We start from the raw sequence: 22,530 nt of genomic DNA on the forward strand, positions 1-22,530 counted from the left end.
GAACAGAGGCTGTGGGAGGAGAGGAGCCATTTATAGTAGAGGAGTAACATTAACGTTGTGAATTGTAATATCCAGTGGTTTTCTACAGTTCAACAAATGTTCATTTCCCTGAAATTTACTTTGCAGGTTTCCTCCTCTGGATACAATTTTCATATGTTGTTTATTTAACATACAGATAGAGAGCACACCTACAAGGGCTAGTCAATATTAAGGCTGTGCAGACTTTTTTTTTTTGTAAAGTTTTTATTTAAATTCCAGTTAGTTAACATACAGTGTATTAGTTTCAGGTGTACAATATAGTGCTTCAGAAATTCCACATATCACTTGATGCTCATCACAAGTGCACTCCTTGATCACCATCACCTATTTAAACCATCCCCCCACCCACCTCCCTTCTGATAACCATCAGTTTGTTCTCTATAGTTAAGAGTGTTTCTTGGTTTGCCTCTCCTTTGCCCTTTGCTGGTTTCTTGTTTCTTCAATTCCGCATAGGAGTGTAATTACATATTTGTCTTTGACTTATTTCACTTAGCAATATACCCTTTAGATCCATCTACATCGTTGCCAATGTCAAGATTTCATTCTTTTCTATGGCTGAGTAATATTCCGTCGTATATATATACACATACCACATCTTCCTTACCCAGTTATCAACTTATGAATACTTGGGTTCTTTCCGTATTTTGGCTATTGTAAACAATGCTGCTATAAACATTGGGGTGCATGTATCCCTTTAAATTAGTGTTTTCGTATTCTTTGGGTAAATTCCTAATAGTGCAATTGTTGGACCATAGGGCAGTTCTATTTTTAATTTTCTGAGGTACCTCCATACTGTTTTTAACAGTGGCTGCACCAGTTTGCATTCTTGTCAACAGTGCAGGAGGGTTCCCCTTTCTCCACATCCTTGCCAACACCTGTTGTTTTTGTTCTTGAGTTTAGCCATGCTGACAGGTGTGAGGTGATAGCTCACTGTAATTTTGATTTGCATTTCTCTGAGAAGAGACGTTGAGCATCTTTTCATGTGTCTGCTGGCCATCTAGATGTCTTTTTGGAGAAATGTCTAATCAGGTCTTCTGCCCATTTTGTAATTGGATTTTTGGGGGAGGGGGTGTTGAGGTTTACAATTTCTTCATATATTTTGGACAGTAACTCCTCATCGAATGCATCATTTGCAAATATCCTATTCAGTAGGCTGCCGTTTAGTTTTGTGGTTTCCTTTGCCGTGCACCTTTTTCTTTTGATGTAGTTCCAATAGTTTATTTTTGCTTTTGTTTCTCTTACCTCAGGAGATCTATCTAGAAAAAAAAGTTGCTACAGCTGATATCAGAGAAATTACTGCCTATGCTTTCTTCAAGGACTTTTATGGTTTCAGGTCTCACACTTAGGTCTTTAATCTATTTTGGATTTATTTTTGTGTATGGGGTAACAATGCAGTCCAATTTCACTCTCTTGCATGTTGCTGTCCAGTCTTCCCAATGCTATTTTTCCCGTTGGATGTTCTTTCCTGCTTTGTTGTAGATTAACCGACCATGTATTTGTGGGTTCATTTCTGGGTTTTCTATTCTGTTGTAGTGACCTATGTGTCTATTTTTGTGCCAGTAGAATACTATTTTGTTTGTTACAGTTTTGTAATATAACTTGAAGTCCAGAATTATGATGCCTCTAGCTTTGAGGGCTATGTATATTTAGCAGCAAAGTCCCTGTCCTCATGCAGCTTACATTCTAGTGCATATGAATTCTGGCATGCACACCATTATACTTGTGTTAAAGGCCAGACCAAACTCTATTCCTAAGTACTATCTAAGTGCTTCTGAACAAAGACGTATCACACCACTTAAGGGTTCTCCACTGTGTGATCTGGTGAAAACCGAGATAGGTTCAATTATTGCTTCAATACCAACTAAACTAAACAAGTATTTTCTCTCTTATGAGACTCGATGATGGTAAGAATGCAGGGTTTCACACAACGTCATTTTGGAGAACTTCTTTCCACACACAATTCCTTCATGTTCTTACCACTCTTGTTACCTTCATAAACCATACTGCCACCATGAGTTTTGCGATGATGTGAAAGTTTGGATCGCCAACGGAAGCTCTGGCCACAGGTCTCACACTTGTAAGGGGTCTCCCCTGTATGAACCCTCTGATGAGACTGTAGCTGTGAAGAGTGGCGGAAGACCTTGCCGCACACATCACATTTGTACGGTTTCTCCTCACTGTGGACACTCTGATGAACCTTAAGACTTGAGGCCTGACTGAAGTGCTTACCACACTCCCCACACTTGTAGGGTTTCTCTCCTGTGTGGACCCTCTGATGCATGTCCAGATTCAAGCTCCACTTGAAGCCCTTCCCACACTCCTCACACTTGTATGGCTTTTCTCCGGTGTGCACTTTTTGATGGGCTTGCAGGTGTGAACTGCGACCAAAGCTCTTCCCGCACTCTGCACACTTGAAAGGTTTCTCTCCGCTGTGGATTCTCTGGTGCGCCAGAAGATTTGCGGCCTGCCTGAATACCTTCCCACACTCCTCACAATTAAACGGTTTCTCTCCAGTGTGGATTCTGCAGTGAATTTTGAGATCTGCTCTACGATTGAATCCCTTCCCACACTCTTCACATTTGTGTGGCTTCTCTCCGGTGTGGATCAGCTGGTGAATCTGAAGTCGGGAACTCTGATTGAAGCCCTGCCCGCATTCCTCACACTTGTAAGGTTTCTCCACGCTGTGCGTCTTCAGATGGGACTGAAGATATGCTCTCTGACTGAAGTCCTTCCCACATACTTCACATTTATAGGGTCTCTCTCCCGTGTGTACCACCAGATGAACCTGGTAACGGGTTTTCGTCCCGAAGTTCTTTCCACACTCGTTGCATTTGTATGGTTTCTCTCCTGTGTGGACTCTCTGATGTGCCTGAAGATTTGAACTCATAGTGAAGCCTTTACCACACACTTTGCATACATATGGTTTCTCACCAGTATGGATTCTCTGATGGGCCCGAAAATGAGAAGGCTGAATGAAGCCCTTCCCACACTCCTCACATTTATAAGGTTTCTCTCGCGTGTGGCCCTTCTGATGGATGTGAAGATTTGTGCTACAAAAGAAACACTTCCCGCACTCCTCACATTTGTACAGTTTTTCTCCCGTGTGGACCATACAATGACTATTAAGTGATGATCTACGACGAAAATTCTTACCACATTTATCACATTTGAAGGGTTTCTCCCCGGTGTGGATTCTCTGATGTTCCTGAAGATGGGAAGCATGAATGAAGGCCCTTCCACATTGGTCACAACGATAAGGTTTCTCTTCCATGTGCAATTTATAATGAACATTAAGTGCTGACCTACGACAGAAGCCATTCCCACACTGCTCACATTTGAATGGCTTCTCTACGGTGTGGACTTTCTGATGAGTTTGCAGGCATGAGCTCTGACTGAATTCCTTCCCACACTCATCACACTTATAGCGTTTCTCTCCCAGGTGAACTCTCTGATGAATATGAAGTGCTGAACTGTAACAGAAGCTTTTTCCACACTCACGACATGTGTGAGACTTCACTCCTGAGTGTACTTGTTGATGAAGATCAAAGTTGGAGACATCACTGAAATATTTCTTAAATTCACTGCACTGATCAGGTTTCTGACCTGTGTGAGTTTCAGACAGTCTGGCCCCAACCTGTCCAGGTGAATCACCTTGTTTGGGGAACTGAGAACTCTTTATCATGGAGCCTTCACACTGGGTTAAGTCACTTGCAATCTGTTGCCAGATCTGCCAGCAGGAAAGCTCTTTGTGTGGTTCTGTTTCTAAAACAGTCTTCATTTTATTTTGGATCTTTCCTCCTGTAAAGACAGAGAATGCAGAGATGTGGACAACTGAAGGCTTTGTTCAGTATTTTCAAGATTTCGCATTTAGGAGAGACCGTAAGACTTTACTGAACCCAGAGAATGTCCAGCCGGTCTTTTCCACCACGTATCACAGTCTCTGATTTGCAAGTGTAGGGAACACCGGAGGGGGGCCAGTGGGCTCCTAATCCCTAAGCCCATATTCCCTCCCCCTCCCCCCATCAACCCTCAGTTTGTTCTCTGTATTTAAGAGTCTCTTATGGTTTGCCTCTATGGCCATTTCTATTGAATTTGAAAGTCAGTGTAGAATATTGAATAGAAAATTATGTAGTTAATAAATTATGTAGTTAGAAAAGTTATATAGATAATATCAATCAATTAGAACTTAAAGAAAGGCAGTAACATAACCAAATTTTGGATTTATTATATGTCCTAATACCAAATACCTTGAAATATTTATATTTCTATATTCAAAGTATTCCTGGAAATTCTGCACATGTTCACCTAACCTTATCTTTCTATGTTGACAGACATTAAATGGGTTGGCTACTATTACAAACTTTTGACCACCTCTAATAACTTAAGTTCAGAAATGTGTTTTCTAAAACATTTACCCCATTCATATTCCCAAGTCTCTGTATTTACATAAAGATTATCTAAACATTTGAAGATTATTTTTTCAATAAACTTTTCAAAAAGTACTTTTCTTAAAACTCAACAATAAGGAAAAAGAACCTGATTAAAAAATGGACCAAAGACCTTCTTAACATCGAAGAGGATCGGGGTGCCTGGGTGGCTCCGATGGTTAAGCGTCTGACTTTGGCTCAGGTCATGATCTCATGGCTCGTGGGTTCGAGGCCCGCATCAGGCTCTGTGCTGATGGCTCAGAGCTCGGAGCCTGCTTCAGATTCTGTGTGTGTCTCTCTCTCTGCCCCTCCCCCGCTCATGCTCTGTCTGTCTCTCTCTCTCTCAGAAATAAACATCAAAAAAAAAAAAAACATTGAAGAGGATCTACAGATGGCGGTAAGTGTATGACAAGATGCTCCCCATGTTATTTTATGCAAATCCAAACACCAAGATACCATTACACATGTATTAGAATGGCCAAAATCTAGAACACCAACACCACCAGTGCTGGTGGCCATGACGTGGAGCACCAGGAACTCATTTATCGCTGGTAGGAATACAAAATAGTATAGACACTTTGGAAGACAGTTTGGTGGTTTCTTACAAAACTAAACATACACTTACCATACTCTCCCACTACTGCACAGTTTGCTATTAACCAAAGGGAGCTGAAAATGTACGCCCACACAGAAATCTATACACAGACAAAACCTGGACAAGGTTTATTCACAAGGACCAAACTTTGAATGAACCAAGATGTCCTTCAGTAGGCGGACAGATAAAAATTCACTGTGGTACATACACACAATGGAATATTATTTGGTGCTAAAAAGAAATGAGCTACTAATCCATGAAAAGATATGGAGGAAATGTAAATGCGTATTACTAAGTGAAAAAAGCCAAACTGAAAAGTATGAGTCCAACTATATGACATTATTGAAAAGGTAAAAGTATGGAGACAGTAAAAAGATCAATGGTGGCTAAGGGTTAGAGGGGAGGGATGAAGGGGCAGAGGACAGAGCATTTTTTAGGGCAGTGTAACTACTCTATATAATACTATAAAGATGGATATGTGGCTTTATCCATTTGTCCAAGTCTATATAATGTATGATACCATGAGTAAACCCTAATGTATACTATAGACTCAGTGACAATGATGTGTCCATATATGTTCATCAATTGTATCTGGTGGGGATACTGATCATGTAAGAGGTGAGTGTGTGGGGGTAGGGGATATATGGGATATCTCTGTCTCTTTCGCTCAATTTTGCTGTGAACCTAAAACTGCTCTAGAAAGATAGTCTTTGAAAACACTGCTGAAGAAATGTTTAAAAGGGAAATTCACTCGCCTCCCCGTATGAATAGTCAATTAAAAGCTGCCCCCGTTTCGATCCACTAGACGTGTGGGAAACAGCCTCTACAGAGCCCTGCCTTGGGTCACTTTATTGGAAAGTTACTTCAGCGTCCAGGTGACCTGGAATATCTAGAATGACTTGCGGGTTTGGGAGCAAATACCTAATGGCACACTGACTAAAACATAGCATAAAGCAGACAGCAGAACTTTATCTTCTACGGGCAAGTTTCCTTCGTGAGGACAAAAGGGAAATAAAGTTGAACAGAAAACATACATGGTTCTAAAACCTGATGGTAATTCAGAGCTCTAGAAAAAAAGTAAAAACAACAGAGACAGAGCCTGGGAAAAGGAAAAGTTGAGGTTATGGTGTAACCTCCGAAAACCAGCCCAACTGCGGGAGTCTGATCTTGCCAGGAACACTTCCTGGACAGACACAAGGATGATTCCTCACGACTTGTAGGTCTCTGCTCAAAGTCAGTCCAGCAACAAGCCACTTTACAGCCCAGAATAAAATAATCAGTCCTGTCCGCCCCCAGTTCACCTCCGGCAATTCCCATCCTTCCTTATGTTCCATGCACCCCTCTCACCATGTGACTTGCTAGGTCATCTGTCGGGCACCATATGTCTTTCCCACCACAATGCAGCACCAAGGAGGGAAGCGTGTTATACCTTGTATGGTGAACACATTTTACACTTTCCGACTTTATAACCAATGTCCAGAACTCTGCCTGGAGTGTGGAAAGTACTCCACAAGTGCATGTTAAATGAAATAAATGAATCCTGGTTCAACTATTCTGGTGAGAGTTGAAGCCACATCCTAGAAAGAAAATATCTTTTCCAGGTAAGTTATTTGATACAGGAAAGGGAAAGAATATTGCAGTTTTGCTGGGAAGCTGAAAAACTGCACAGGGACATCGAGAGACAGGGGTAGGATGCTAACAAAAACAATAAAAGGTGGCAAGCGTCTCTGGGGTGAAAAGAAAGGAAGGCCTATTGCTGGTTCCTTCTGAAGCTTTAGGACTATCTCTGTGATAACAGGATGTGGAAGAACTGTGGATGTATGGATGTGTGGATAACATAACCGACCACAACAGTTTTTCAAACTCGAAAACTTTCGAGACTCTAGTAAGCTGGAAAGATTTAAAAGCTTGTAATAAGCTCTCAGAAAAAAGAACCAGGACAGCAACTATCAGAGCATCACTGCCAACAGGACAGGTGTCATTATGCGAAATGCCTGTGAAAGTCACATATAAATCTGCAACATGCAAAATGTTCTGGTTACAATGAAAGATGTGTTTCTTACTATGGCTCACGCTCGGGAAGACTCGGAAACTTTGCTTCTACAAGTTACCCAGTCCCTAATTAAATTGTTCAAATGGAAAGATAAGTTACTAGAATCTTGGGAAAACGCTAATAGGTGAGTATGTACTTTTTGGTGAGTAATTCCGTTTATGGTTATATTTAACAAACCGACCCCTAAAAGGAGGAGTTGTGTGAGGGGAACAGGGAGCCTCTCTGAGGATGCTGACAATTTTAAGCAGGAAATTTCCTGATTCTTTCTACATCAGAATGTTCACTAGTTGAAGGGCACCTGGGTAGCTCAGTTGGTTGAATGTCCGACTTTTGATTTTGGCTCAGGTCATGATCCCAGGGTCATGGGATCGAGCCCCGTGTCTAGCTCTGTGCTAAGCATGGAGCCTATGTAAGATTCTCTCTCTCTCCTCTCTGCCCCTCTCCCCTACTTGCTCTCTCTCGGTCTAAAATTAAAAAAAAAAAGTTCTAATGAAAACACAATGAATGTTTACTAATTGAAAAGCACCAAATCTTCATTTAAAAAATCAAGGAAAAATTGTATGAAATCTATATTCTTTGACATTTGTTTAATGGCTAACTTTGTAGAAAATAAAAAGCATGATCTATTTTTGAACCAGATGCAGGCAGCATTCGGGTATGTGTCTCCTATCGCTCTCACCTTAAATCTTCCCCTCCGAGGACAGGGAAGGGGAAACCTGGAGGCAGTAACGTGGGTGGGTGCTTTGAAAGAGGAAAATGGGCTACAGATGGCAACTCTTCAAAAGGAAGGCAGCTTGCAACCTGGCTGATACTGCCTGATACAGAAGAAGAAACATATAGAAGAAGAAAGAGGAAACATATCTTTCTTCCTTCTGTTGGGGGATCTGAGAACAGGACATCAGAATCCTCATTCCAGGGGCTCCTGGGTGGCTCAGTCGGTTAAGCATCCGACTCTTGATTTCGGCTCAGGTCTTGATCTCATGGTTCATGAGTTTGAGCCCTGCATCAGGCTCTGTGCTGACAGCGCGGGGCCTTCTTGGGATTCTGTCTCCCTCTCTCTGCCCCTCCCTGGCTTGCTCTCTGTCTCAAAATAAATAAAAATAAATTTAAACACAAAACCAAAACCAAAACCAAAAAAAGAGATGCTTAACCGACTGAGCCACCCAGGCGCCCCAAGCATCTGGCTCTTGATATCAGCTCAGGTCGTTATCTCATGGTCATGAGATCAAGCCCTGCATCAGGCTCAGCACTGGGTGTGGCGCCTGCATGAGATTCTCTCCATCCTCCTGCCCCTCTCCCCAGGACACACATGCTCTCAAAAAAAAAAAAAAAAAAAAAAGAATTGTCATTCCAAAAGTATTCTTCCCAGAAATGAAAATGCTCCCTTGAGGCGCCTGGGGGGCTCAGTCAGTTAAGCTTCTGACTTCTGCTCAGGTCACGATCTCACTGTCTGTCAGTTTGGGCCCCGTGTCAGGCTCTGTGCTGACAGCTCAGAATCTGGAGCCTGTGTCTCCCCCTTTCTCTGTTCCTCCCCTGCTCATACTCTGTCTCTCTCTCAAAAAGAAACAAACATTAAAAAAAAATTAAAAAAGATAAAAAAAAAAGAAAATGCTCCCCAACAGAAGGTTCCAAGAAAGCCACAGAGCACAGAGACAAAGCATGTTACTCAGTATGACCACAAGCACAATGCTTACCAGTTGCCCTGGGACACGGGTCAAGTGCACATACCCAAACACACTTTCATGCCAAGGGCACCCAAGAAAGTAACAAACAGAAAGAAACTGGATAGGCATTCATCAGAAAACAAACAATGTTCTGCAATATCCTTCCTTCGCTCTGGTTTGCACACGACCTATAGCTATCTCCAGGACCCATGGACACGTGGAGGTCTCCCTTCCATTAACACATTCACGAAGTCAATACATGCTTCCAGACACCTGCCACATACCAGACGATTCTAGGCACTGAGAATAGAATAATGAACGAAAGAGGCAAAATCCCTTGCCGGGGGCGGAGGTGGGGGGCGGGGCAGGGATCAAACTCCAGCGGGGACAGAGAGGAGATGAACAAGCAAACAAAAATGTATGAGGCACAACATAAGGCAGAACAAGAAAAGTAAAGAGGGTGATGTTTTACTTAAGTTGGTCAGAGAAGGCCGTTCCTGTGACATTAAAACTGAGCAGACACAGGAAGGGGGGAAGGGAGGAGGGAGGGAAGGAGTGAAGGGACAAAAGGATTTCAGGCAAAAAAATATGTCAGAGAGAGCCACAGAGAGTAAGTAAGGGCTCTGAGGCAGAAGTATGTGTAGTAGGGAGATTAACTGGCTCCGGAAGAATCCACGTCCTGATTTTTGGAGCCTAAAATACGTTAAGTAGATGACAAAGAGGAATTAAGGCTGCAGATGGAAATTAAGGCTGCTCATCAGCTGACCTTAAAATGGAAGACTATCTTCTATTGCCCAGGCGGACTCAAGGCAATCAAGAGGATCCTTCAAAGCGCAAGAAAGCTACGGAAGAAGGGCGGAGGAAGGCAATGCGACCACAAGAGAACGGGCAGGGAGAAGCAGGGTGCTGGCGGTGAAGACGAAAGAAAGGGGCCGTAAGTTCAAAAACGGGGGTAACCTCTAGAAGCTGAAAAACCCAAGACACAGATCCTCCCCTAGAGCCTCCAAAAAGAAATGCAACTGTGCAGACACCTCGACTAGCCTGGTTAAGAACCATGCCACACTTCTGACCCAGAGAAGCGTCATCAACCGTGTTGCTCTAGGCCATGAAGTGCGTGGCAGTTTGTTCCGGCAGCAGGCGCTAGGGCGTCCCTGGCAGGTCTGGGAGCCCCATGGGGCATGGTGTGGGTGGACGAGGCGGAGCAAGAGGAAGGGGACAGGCGAGGTATTCAGAGAGGAAGTGGGGGACGGGGGGCACACCATGGAGGACTCAAGCCACTTCGAGAGGTTTCAACTCCGGGAAAAATAAGCCCCAAAGGGTCTTGAGCAGAGGAACGGGGCTCTGACTTCCAGTTCCTACGGATCACACGGGCTGCTACGCGGAGAACAGACAAACAAGAGGAAGCGTGGAAACAGGCAAGCGGCTGAAAGGATTCAGGAAACAGTTTAGCAGTTTGGACCAGGTGACAGCAAAGGGGGCGGAAAGAAGCGAAGACACACAGGAGAACACCTACGAGGACTCCCACCTGCTTGGCTCTTACCTGATTTCTCTCGTCTGTGGCTTGCTAGCATCATCCAAAGCGTTTTTACCTTCTCTAAGCGGAATGTATCATGTTTGAAGAGGCGGTGCTTTGTGAACATGCAAAGTCCGTATTTAAAACGAACACATTAGGGGCGCCTGGGTGGCTCAGTTGGTTAAGGATCTAACTTTGGCTCAGCGCATGATGTCATGGTTTGTGAGCTCGATCCCACTTCAGATCCCGTCTCTCCTTCTCTCTGCCCCTCCCCCATTCACGTGCTTGAGCACACATGCTCTCAAAACTAGAAAGACATTTAGAAATAAATAGAACGCACACTAAAGGTACAATCGACTGAACATTTGGATTCCTGCACATACTGATCAATTAATCAAAACCAGCATTTTTCAAACATTTTTAAAAACATGGCCCATATTGGGGCACCTGGGTGGCTCAGTCGGTTAAGCCTCCGACTTCGGCTCAGGCCATGATCTCATGGTTTGTGGGTTCGAGCCCCGAGTCGGGCTCTGTGCTGACCGCTCAGAGCCTGGAGCCTGCTTCGGATTCTGTGTCTCCCTCTTTCTCTGCACCTCCCCCGCTCACACTCTGTGTCTCTCTCTCAAAAATAAACACTAAAAAAAAAAATTAAAAAAAACAAACAAACATGGCCCGTATTTCAAGACCCAGACATACATGCAGAAACGTGCATTACAAACACCTATTTCTAACCAATGTCTATTTTCACTAAATCTCCCACTGGGCTCCTACACCACTGACAAAATTGGCGGGAGATCTTGCTGCAATATATTCTGTTCTAATAAATTGAGATTTTCCACTTTATGTTATTAAAAATTGTTAGTACACCATAAATACAAGGGACCATTTCAAGACCCCCCAAAGGGGGCGCCTGGGTGGCGCAGTCGGTTAAGCGTCCGACTTCAGCCAGGTCACGATCTCGCGGTCCGTGAGTTCGAGCCCCGCGTCGGGCTCTGGGCTGATGACTCGGAGCCTGGAGCCTGTTTCCGATTCTGTGTTTCCCTCTGTCTCTGCCCCTCCCCCGTTCATGCTCTGTCTCTCTCTGTCCCAAAAATAAATAAAAACGTTGAAAAAAAAAAAAAATTAAAAAAAAAAAAAAAAAAAAAAGACCCCCCAAAGCTTTGAACACACAAACACACAAAGCCAATCCAGGAAGCTGACACTGAGTCACAGAGCGCCTGTCCTCACCCAGAGAGAGCAGGTTCCGGAAGTTCTCCAGCATCACGTCTCCATACAGCTTCTTCTGGGCGGGGTCAAGCAGCCCCAGCTCCTCCTCCGTGAAGACCACAGCCACGTCCTTGAACGTCACTGCCTCCTACAACACCAAGCACATATAACCTCAATCTCGCACCCAATGGCCACTGGGAGCGGGGCAGCACAGAAAAGCTGGAGAGGATGGTGGGATGTAGTTCCAGAGCGTGAGGGACTCGAGTCCGTCTGTAGGCTTCCAGGCGCTTCTCCTTCTACCCTGCCAATGCCACGGTGAGTTTCGTCAGCCTCACCAAAATGTGTGGCAATGACAACGTCCTTGTGTTTTTGTGTCCTCGTGGAGTCTACTTACAAGTAACCGCCAAAAACTCTAAACACGCATCCTGGACAACACACGTTTTACTTCGTGACGCGTGGTGCTGACTGCCCCAGAAGCATTCAGCAATTTAGTTCAAACGTTTGACAACACCCACCTTGTTCCTCTCACACACGCACGAACCCTATCACTTTGCTTTCACATGTGCCATTAACGAGCTTTTGCTAACCTCGTGGGACAGCTACGTGGTTCTCCCACGTAACGTTCAGCATCATGTTCCGGAGCCAGCAGGCCTCCGTGCGATTCCCAAGGGCCTGTGCCTTACTAGCTGTGTGACTTTGGACAAGTCTGTCCATGTGCCTGAGTTTCTTCTCCGCATGTGGTCCTTCTGTGACAGAGTTCCTTCAAGATTTAAACAAGGGAATATCCCTAACACTTGGAACAGTGCATGGCACAGAGTAAGTGCCTAACAGACCTTTATTATTCATATTATTTCTTCACGTTGCCATTATCAACAACTATCTCATCAGGGCACCTGGGTGGTTCAGCTGGTTAGTGTCCAATCTTGATTTTGGCTCAGGTCATGATCTCAGATCTCACGGTTGTGAACTCGAGCCCCAGGGTGGGGTCTGCACCAGGCGTGGAGCCTGCTTGGGATTCTCTCTCTCCGTCTGCCCTTCCCCCACCTGCATACACTTGCTCCCAAGCTCTCTAAAAAAAATAAAAAATAAAAATATTTCCTCTCAGGGTGACTGGGTGGCTCATTGGTTCAGTGTCCAACTCTTCATTTCAGCTCAGGTCATGATCTCGTGGTTAGAGAGTTCAAGCCCCACATCAGGCTCTGTGCTGGCAGTGCAGAACCTGCTTGGGATTCTCTCTCTTCTTCTCTCTCTGCCCCTCCCCCACTTGCTCTGGCTCTCTAAAATAAATAAATTAAAAAAATATTTCATCTCATTTTGTGGCTGTTACCCCAGGGAACAGAAAACTACACTTAACGATACCAATTAAACAGTATTTAATTTTACATATTTTTCTCATTACAACGTATCCTGCAAAGAACATCGTTTTACATAGACCTTGTTTCCCTGACCACTTGAAAATGATCCCAAAGGAAAATTAAAACGTCAAAAATGAGCACGTTTAAAATTGTGATCATATGATGGCAGATTTTCTTCCCCCTTTTTTTCCTACACCGCTCATCTTTCAAAAGAATACAACAGTCCTGGGTCTCCAAATGACAGCCAAGAGCAGGCTATACATTTTTCCACGGTTTTGGTAATCTGGTTTACAAGAACAACTTGTATTATTATTGCCACTTATTTGACTATAAATTCACAGAACCACCTTTGAGATGTTTATTTGTGTTTCTCATTTTTCACATGCCTACTCTCATTCTTGTTTGTATTTCACTGGATTTTTGCCCTTTACCATATGCATAAGATTCCTACTATGGGCTCTGCCTTTTTATTTTGGCATCCCTGTAGCAAGTATTTTTGCCCCAGGTTGTTGCTCCTGGTAATTCCGTATCAGGTATCTCTGGCCACAGAGAAATTTAAAGATTTTACATTTAAAATTTAAATTTTATAAACGACTGTGCTAACTGCTATCAACGTGCCTGCAGCGCTGAGCAGGTCAGTGTGGCGGGGTGACTCTGAGAAAGGGGTCAGGGAGCAGGCCAGCTGTGGAAATCATCTCTCGAGGGGTGCCTGGGTGGCTCGGTTGGTTAAACGTCTGATTCTTGGTTTCAGCTCAGGTCATGATCTCATGGTTTGTGGGTTCAAGCCCTGCATTGGACTCTGTGCTGACAGCATGAAGCCTGCTTTTATTCTCATTCTCTCTCTCTCTCTCTCTCTTCTCTCCACCCCTGCTCACGCTCTCTCTCAAAAATAAAAAAATAAAAAACAGTAAAATCCCTAAACCACATACATGTCTTTGAACAGGAAGTAAAGATAAAAAGTACATCGATTCAATGGGGACAGGATGCAACTGTGAAAAATGAACATTACAAAACATTAAAGGAAAAAAATCAGAATTAAAATCAGATGTATATCACGAATACAAATTCAGTTATGGATACTGACAAGGATAAGAGAGGGAGAAAATAAAAATAGCTCACTTGTCAGAAAGGAAGTAATGAATTGGAAGAACTGCTCATTTCTAGTAATTTTTCTACTCCGTAAGAAAAATAATAAAACGAAAACTAAAAATACATGCAAAGTAAATTCAAAAGGGACAAGGGAAGACCCTGGCACAAAACAGGTCCTCAAACGCCTGGAGTTCTGCTTGAGTCATCCCCAGAAAAAGGTGTGACCATCTGAATAATGAGATGGAATCTGGAAAGTGAGAAAGGCAAGCCCTACTCACCTTGAACATGGTCACGGGTCCTCCTACTTCTGGCAGTGTGCAGAGCGTGCAGTTGCACAGATCCCAGGAAGGCAGAACGGCGCCTGGTGGGGGGCCTAGGGAGGCAGAAAAAAGACATTAAAGGTAGCCCGGGATGTCACTCCCCTCCCGTCCCGGGATGATCACCGGAAATCCGTACATGAGTGTTCACAGCACCATTATTCCTGATAACCCTCCAACCGGAAACCACCGAAATGTCGACCTATGACCTATGCACGAATAAACAAATTGTGACAAATCTGTACAGTGGAATGTTTTCCAGATACTTTTACTGTAATTAAAAGGAATGAAGTATGGATCATGCTGCAACATGGATGAACCTGGTAAACGCTGCTGAAAGTCAAAGAAGCCAGTCACAAAAGGCCAGATATTTTATGATTCCATGTCTAGAAAATGTACAGAAGAGGCAAATCTAAAGAGAAAGAAAGCAGGTTGGTGGTCACCTGGGTATTAGGGGAGAAAATGGAGGTGAACTGAAAATGGGCCTGAGGAATCCAACTGGGGGAATGAACATGTTCTAACTGAATTACAGCAATGGCTGCACCACTCAGCGAAGTTACTAAAAATCACCGATTTGTGTAACTAAAATGGGCAGATTCTATGATATGTACAATACACATCAAGTTGATATAAATAAATGCTTGTTCATCTACGTGTCATTTAAATCACAAAACTAATTGACAGATTCTGAGTGCATCTTGATAAAGGTATTTATATTTGAGGGGCGCCTGGGTGGCTCAATCGGTTGAGCGTCCGACTTCAGCTCAGGTCACGATCTCGCGGTCCGTGAGTTCGAGCCCCGCGTCGGGCTCTGGGCTGATGGCTCAGAGCCTGGAGCCTGCTTCCATTCTGTGTCTCCCCCTCTCTCTGCCCCTCCCCCGTTCATGTTCTGTCTCTCTCTGTCTCAAAAATAAATAAAACATTAAAAAAAAAAATTAAAAAAAAAAAAAGGTATTTATATTTGAGTGAATAAGCAGGGAACATGGGGAAGCCTGGCCTCACAGCAGAATGCCAACCAGTAAGTGTATCTCCCCATAAACTTTACTCATTTTGATTTAAAAAATAGTAACTTTAGGGGAGTCTGGCTGGTTCAGTCGGTAAAGCGTGCGACTCTAGATCTGGGGGTTGTGAGTTCCAGCCCCACGCTGGGTATAGAGGTTACTTAAAAAATACGATCTTTAAAAAAATATAATAAATAAAAATTAGTGACTTCGCAGTGGAGAAACCTAATAGAAATCACCTTAGCTTAGGTAACAACGTTGAGTTCACCGATATATGGACAGACCGACGTCCTTTGGCTCCTGTTATGCTGCAATGTCAAGGATGCCTCGATGTTCTATGGGATCCCTGCTAATGACGCATTACCGAACCTAAACATGTAGTAAGTACATCTGATAAACCCCAAATGGAGAACTTTCTCCAAACTAACTTGCTTCTACACTCTTCAAAAGCATCAAGAACAGGGGCACCTGGGGCGCCTGGGTGGCGCAGTCGGTTAAGCGTCCGACTTCAGCCAGGTCACGATCTCCCGGTCCGGGAGTTCGAGCCCCGCGTCGGGCTCTGGGCTGATGGCTCAGAGCCTGGAGCCTGTTTCCGATTCTGTGTCTCCCTCTCTCTCTGCCCCTCCCCCGTTCATGCTCTGTCTCTCTCTGTCCCAAAAATAAATAAACGCTGAAAAAAAAAAAAAAATTAAAAAAAAAAAAAAAAAAAGAACAGGGGCACCTGGCTCAGTCGATGGCACGTGTGACTCTTGCTCTCCGGGTTGTGAGTTCAGGCCCCACGTTGGGTGTAGAGCTTACGTGAAAAACAAAAAGTAAAAAAAAAAAAAAAAGAAGAAGCACCATCAACAAAAAACACAAAGGTTATGGAATGCATTCCACATTAAAGAACATCAAGTTTATGATAAAATTTTTGTACAATGTCTATCAACAAATATACAGTTTAAGGCAGTACATAAAATTGGACTTTGAAATGAGATGGGGGAGGGGAGACTGGTTATAAGGCGTTTATACATGAAAAACAGAACAAAATTAAATAGAAGACTGCAGATTACAAACCAGGATGTTATATGTTATCTAGCATTATTTAATAAGTAACAACACCACTAACTACTATTTGTATTTACTTACTAAACATCTAACATCTGATAGATAATTCTATCATATAGTATAACATCCAATATTACCAAGCACGGGATGTTAAAATTCTATAATCAGCCTCCCCTAAATCCTTTTTACCAAGATACCTGATTACCCATATGTGGGGCTTCCTTCCTTCAGAAAGCTAAAAGAAGCTGTCATTGAATTGCAGGTATATTCCTGGTGTTATGTGGCTGACGGAGCCACAAGACAGACAGGCAAAATGTAAACAATTGGGGAATTTGTGTAAAGAGTATTTGAGGGGGCACCGAGATGGCTCAATCAGGTAAGCATCTGGCTCTTCACCTCAGCTCAGGTAGTGATTTCAAGGTTCGTGGGATTGAGCCCTGCATAGGCTCTGCACAAGACAGCAAGGAGCCTGCTTGGGATTTTCTCTCTCCCTCTCTCTCTGCCCCTCTTCAACTCGCTCTCTCTCAAAACACGTAAGTTAGAAAAAAGAAAACAACTTAAAAAGAGTATATGAGAACTCCTTACACTAGTTTTGCAACTTTTCAATGGAAAAATTTTTAATTTTAAATTATGCAAAAATAAAGTCTTATACTGTCAGGAAACAGTCACAGGAACAACGATAATAACGGGAATAATAAAGATGATCATGAAATTAAATGGAAATTCATTTTTCTTGGCAATGTTTAAAAATTGGCCATAGCTCTGTGGCACCTTGCCTGGCTCAACTCTTGATCATATGAGCCCCACAACGGGTGTAGAGGTTACTTAAAAATCGTTAAAAAAAAGGGGCGCCTGGGTGGCTCAGTCGATTAAGCCTCTGACTTCAGCTCAGGTCATGAAGTCACAGTTCATGAACTCGAGCCCTGTGTCGGGCTCTGTGCTGTCAGTTCAGAGCCTGAAGCTTGCTTTGGATTCTGTGTCTTCCTCTCTGCCCCTCCCCTGCTTGTGTTCTGTCTCTCTCTCTCTCTCTCTCTCTCAAAAATAAATAAACATTAAAAAAAATTTTTTTTTAAATCGTAAACAAAATTTCCACAGTTAAAATACATCAGAGGTTACACGCAGAAAAATATGATCATTGTGTAAAATGTTCATAAACAAACATACAAATATACACAACCACCAAATAGAAATGCATTAAAAGCTTCACAGTTATCTTTACATCCTCGATTACTGGGTAATTAAAAAAATTTTTTCCAGCGTGCCTGGGTGGCTCAGTCGGTTAAGTGTCCAACTTCGGCCCAGGTCATGATCTCGTGGTTCCCGAGTTCAAGCCCCGCATAGGGCTCTGTGCTGACAGCTCGGAGCCTGGAGCCTGCTTAGGATTCTGTGTCTCCCTCTCTGTCTCTCCCGCACTCACACTCTGTCTCTCTCTCAAAAAGTAAACATTTAGGGGCGCCTGGGTGGCGCAGTCGGTTAAGCGTCCGACTTCAGCCAGGTCACGATCTCGCGGTCCGTGAGTTCCAGCCCCACGTCGGGCTCTGGGCTGATGGCTCAGAGCCTGGAGCCTGTTTCCGATTCTGTGTCTCCCTCTCTCTCTGCCCCTCCCCCGTTCATGCTCTGTCTCTCTCTGTCCCAAAAATAAATAAACGTTGGAAAAAAAAAAATTAAAAAAAAAAAAAAAGTAAACATTTAAAAAAATTTTTTTAAAAATAATTTTTCCCTCATATTTCTGTATTTTTTGATTGTTCCATAATGATACAGTTCTTTAAGGAGGCACGTGGGTGGCTCAGTCGGTTAGGTGTCCGACTCTTAGTTTCAGCTCAGGTCATGTCTCATGGTTTCATGGGTCTGGGCCCCTATATTGGGCTGTGTGCTGGCACTGCTCAGCCTACTTGGGATTCTCTCTTTCTGCCCCTCCCCCACTCACAATGCCTCTGTCTCTCTCAAAATACATAAATAAACTTCAAAAAAAAAAGAATAAAGCATATTACTAGCAATAAGCAGAATAAAATAGTTCACAATGCTTTTAAAAACTCAGAAAAGTCAAAGCCCGTTAGCCTTGCTTTTAAGGTCCTCCAGACCCAAGTACTAACTACCCCAGGGTCTGATGCCTGCTGGTTCCTATAGCTGCAGAACATGCTCAAGAGATTAGCAACCTGAGCTCTGGACTCAGGCTGCCTTCATTCCAACCCCAGTTCAGCCTCTTACTAGGTGGGGACTGTGGGCAAATCACTTATGCTCCCTGGGTCTCAATCTCATTTTATTGACTAGGAAAAAAAAAAAAAAAAAAAAAGGTAGAATTTCTTTGCATAGCTGTGGTGTGGCCCAATATATTTATTTGTATAAAACCATCATGGTTGAGGTTGGCAATTAAGGATTATTACTAATACCCAGGCCCAATTACACAACCTATACATTATCTAATTGATGTGACTATCGTTGTAAAAGGAAAATGCCCAGGGGCCCCTGGGTGGCTCAGTCCATTAAGTGTCTGACTCCTGATTTCTGCTCAGGTCATGATCTCAGGTAGGGAGAATGAGCAACCCCCCTCCTTTTCCCAGGCTGTGACAGGCCCTGTGCTGACAGCAGGGGGCCTGCTTGGGATTCTCTCTCTCTCCCTCTCTCTCCCCCTCCCCAACTCACCCACACACGTTTTCTCTCAAAATAAATAAACATAAGAAAGAAAGAAAGAAAGAAAGAAAGAAAGAAAGAAAGAAAGAAAGAAAGATGCCAAATCCCACTCACGTGGAACTTTGCTGTCAGTAGCCAGGGGAGTCACTCTTTCCACCTCTGTGCAGCCCTTTCTGAGAAATCAGGCTGGGGAAGAAAAATATAATGTCATGAAATGCCATGATCATGTCACTGTCCTCAATAGCAGTGCAATCTAGGGGGGCGCCTGGGGTGACTCAGCTGGTTGGTTGTGCAAGAGACTCTTGATTTCGCCTCAGGTCGTGATCCCAGGGTTGTGGAGCCTGTTAAGATTCTCTCTCTCCCTGTGCCCCTCTCCCCAACGCATGCATGCTCTCTCTCTCTCTAAAATAATAATAATAATAATAATAATAATAATAATAATAATAATAATGCAATCTGGAAGCAACCCTCATCACCAACTAGACCCCAAGACCTGACATCTAACGCCCACCTGCTTGTACTCACCCACCTATGTCTTACATTTTCCCTTAAGCTCTCTTTTCTAGCTTACCTCTTAACTCCGGCGAATGAAACCGGAAACCACCTCAGGTGATGACAACTGCCCTGACAAGACCTGCCGCAGACCCAGACCACCCAGAACTTCTGCGCTAGACCCCCAACTCGTGCCTGCATAGAAGGACCATGGAGTGGCTTCTGGACTGACCTACAATTACCTTTACCTCATTACAATCCTAAAATTTCTGCCCAAGGAGGAGCCTCAGCCTCATGTACATAACGCACAACATACAGGCATGTTTCCTTAGGGCGCATGCTCATCCCTATGCCTGCCTCTACATACCATGACAAGCCTTCCCTATCTAAATATCCACCCTAACCCTAAACAAAAGGAACCCATCCATCCTTTTGTGGGGATTCCCGGCTGCGGAAGCTATTCCCCTGTGATTTCCTTCTTTGCTTGCAAATCAAAGTTTTCTTTATGCAACAACTCAATCTGGTAAGGTTTCTGAGTCACCAAGGTGGGAACTCAACCTTAGTTCCATTACTACCCACACCTTCTGAAAAGAGAGATTAGAAGGGGCCCAGGATGGGGCGCCCGAGTGGCTCAGTCAGTTGAGCGTCCGACTTCGGCTCAGGTCATGATCTCACAGTTTGTGGGTTCGAACCCCACATTAGGCTCTGTGCTGATGGCTTAGAGCCTGGAGCCTGCTTCGAACTCTGTGTCTCCCTCTCTCTCTGCCCCTCCCCCACTCATGCTCTCTCTCCCAAAAACAAATAAAAACATTAAAAAAAAACTTTTTTTTTTTTAAAGAAGGGGCCCAGGATGATCCAGCAACCTGATCCACCAGGAATCAGAGAAGAGCAAAGATCACCGCAGTTGGATATGTGACCCTAACCTGGGGACTTGACTGATGCTCGGGAAATTAATACCAAAAAGAGATCACCATTCACCATACGCCAGGAGCTGTTTTGAGACTTTTATTTCCACAGCCATAGCTGGCGAGCGGGGGCGGGGTGGGGAGGAGGGGGCAAGAGCATCTGGCTTTGGGGAGGTCCCAAACAGACCCCATTTGGTCCCTCGCTGCTGACAAAATCCGAAGGCAGAGAATCTAGTCCAGGTGAAAAAGAATTTATCTCAGTAAGGCGAACACCAAAAGACTGCAGACTAACGGCTCCAAGACTGTCTTCAAAGTGCCTGAAAATACGTCCAGGTTTATACAAGCAAAAGGTGGGGTGAAGGCGGGCGGGTACTGCAGGTGGGCAGCGAAGGTCAAATGGATTACTATCTTGGGGTCAATCACAAACGGGGTCTTGCTGGCGCAGGGCAGCCCTTACGGCTTGAGGGGTTAGTTTAGGTTCTCACCAGGGGCTGCTTTGCCCTCAAGGCTGTGCCACCTGCGCCAAGAGACAAGCTGGAAAGAAGCCAACCAGAAAGTTTGAGGTCAAAATGGAGGCAGCTGGTCTTCTTTCACCACCTCTTACAATCCTGGAACACCAGGAAGCACAGGCACGCGTGGGTGTAGGGAGGCGGACGGGGCGAGCTGAGACAAGCAGAAACTCAAGCCAGGCGATAGGTGACCCCACCCCACGCCCCACCCCGGGCCTCGGGACCCACCACGAACGCAGAGACTCCCCCAGAGACGCACACCACTGCCTTCCCCCCCGCTAATACCTGCGTGCTCCGCTCAGGCTTTTTTTCCCCCCTAAGTCGCCCTGTCGCTGCAGGTTCCAAGCACAGATTCAGGAAGTTTGGAAGCGCTGGGAGAGGCGGAACTGACGCACCGCTCCCATAGAAAATTCAGGAGCAACCTCCCACTCCCCCAGCGGAAGTGCCCGCGAGAACCTGGAGCTTCTGGACTACATCTCCCAGGATGCACCAGACCCTCCTTCCTGAGCGGAAGTGAGCGCGACTACACGGAGCGCGGGGACTACATCTCCCAGAATGCTAAAGGCAAAACGTTCGTAGGCTCGCGCTCCTAAACAGGTTGCGGCTGCTGGAAGCTCCTTGTCTACGCTTCCCCAAATGCCAGAATGGAAGGAGTCACGCAGTCCCGACTTCCTAGGTGGCAATACGGGTTTCCATGTTAAGAGTCTGCGTTACCTCTGCCTGAGTCCTCAGCGAAATTATTCCATGGACACGGACTTTCGAATTCGAAATGCCTCCAATTGGGACAGGAGTGTTGTTGGAAAGGGATTAGGTGAGGAGGTACAATCTTCAAGAAATTAACGGGGAATGATTGCTCAAGGGACACTAGACGACTGAGAGGGGGAGGATGTTTAATGTAATCTGACGATATGAGGCCAAAACAGAGTTCAAAGAATGGGTGAGGGAGAATTATTCGGGAGGGGCGGTGAGAAGCGAGGAAGTTACCCGCTTCTACTCCAGACACACCACAGACTTGGGAGGAATTTAGGGCCCAAGTGGAAGCTTGTCCTCATGGAAAAGCACGCTTCCCTTATTTAAACTGTATATTAAAATTGTTATCCCGGGGTGCCTGGGTGGCTCAGCAGGTTAAGCATGTGATTCTTGATTTTGGCTCGGGTCATGATCTCAGGGTGGTGGGATCCGGCCCCACACTGGCCTCTGCGCTGACCAGGGAGCCTGCTCGGGATTCTCTCCTTTTGCCCCTCCCCTATGTGTGCGCTCTCGCTCACTCTCTCTCTAAAATAAAAAAATTTTTTAAATTGTTATCCCTACTTGGGAGGTGAACGTGTCAAGCTTCTGTGAAGTTACAAAATTGTCCAGTATCTCAAAGCAAGGGTAATAGCTGCAGAACTTGACATTGGAGTTATTCTGACACCCAAAGCCCATGATTTAAAGGCAAATCACGGAGGAGGATTCTGTAGGTGAGAGAGCATATTTTAGTATTGAGTTTTTTCCTTTATACTTTCTGATAAAAATATCTTATATTTTATAGTTATTTTATTGCATATAGTTAATTTTAAAAGATGTATGTTACTAAAAACTAAAAATAGTATGAAGCAAGATAAGAAAAATGCACCTAGAATCCTTCCTCCTGAAGATAAAAATTGTCTCCCCATAAACATATATCAATATATATCTATATCTAGCT

General features: G+C 44.4%; 1 protein-coding gene across 3 annotated transcripts; it reads right to left on the reverse strand.

Moving 5' to 3' along the window:
* Positions 1-1,598: 1,598 nt before the first annotated feature.
* On the reverse strand, positions 1,599-21,322 carry LOC124511051 (zinc finger protein 234-like). Of its 3 annotated transcripts, XM_047077907.1 has the most exons (6): positions 21,129-21,322; positions 19,052-19,123; positions 14,220-14,467; positions 11,502-11,645; positions 10,319-10,406; positions 1,599-3,837 (listed from the first exon to the last, which is right to left on the reverse strand). In XM_047077907.1, the coding sequence occupies exons 3-6, from the start codon at positions 14,226-14,228 to the stop codon at positions 1,970-1,972; spliced, it is 2,109 nt and encodes a 702-aa protein (XP_046933863.1). In that variant the 5' UTR covers positions 14,229-14,467; positions 19,052-19,123; positions 21,129-21,322; the 3' UTR covers positions 1,599-1,969. The 3 variants fall into 3 exon arrangements, with proteins under 3 accessions (XP_046933863.1, XP_046933862.1, XP_046933861.1); XM_047077906.1 differs by lacking the exon at positions 10,319-10,406 and having other exon boundaries at positions 11,519-11,645; positions 14,220-14,314; positions 21,129-21,320; XM_047077905.1 differs by lacking the exon at positions 10,319-10,406 and having other exon boundaries at positions 11,519-11,645; positions 21,129-21,320.
* Positions 21,323-22,530: the final 1,208 nt, after the last annotated feature.

This window comes from Lynx rufus, unplaced genomic scaffold (genome assembly GCF_022079265.1).
Source record: "Lynx rufus isolate CCGP_SWC_20201006 ecotype Redwood Valley unplaced genomic scaffold, mLynRuf1.p SCAF_16, whole genome shotgun sequence".
Lineage (NCBI taxonomy): Eukaryota > Metazoa > Chordata > Mammalia > Carnivora > Felidae > Lynx > Lynx rufus.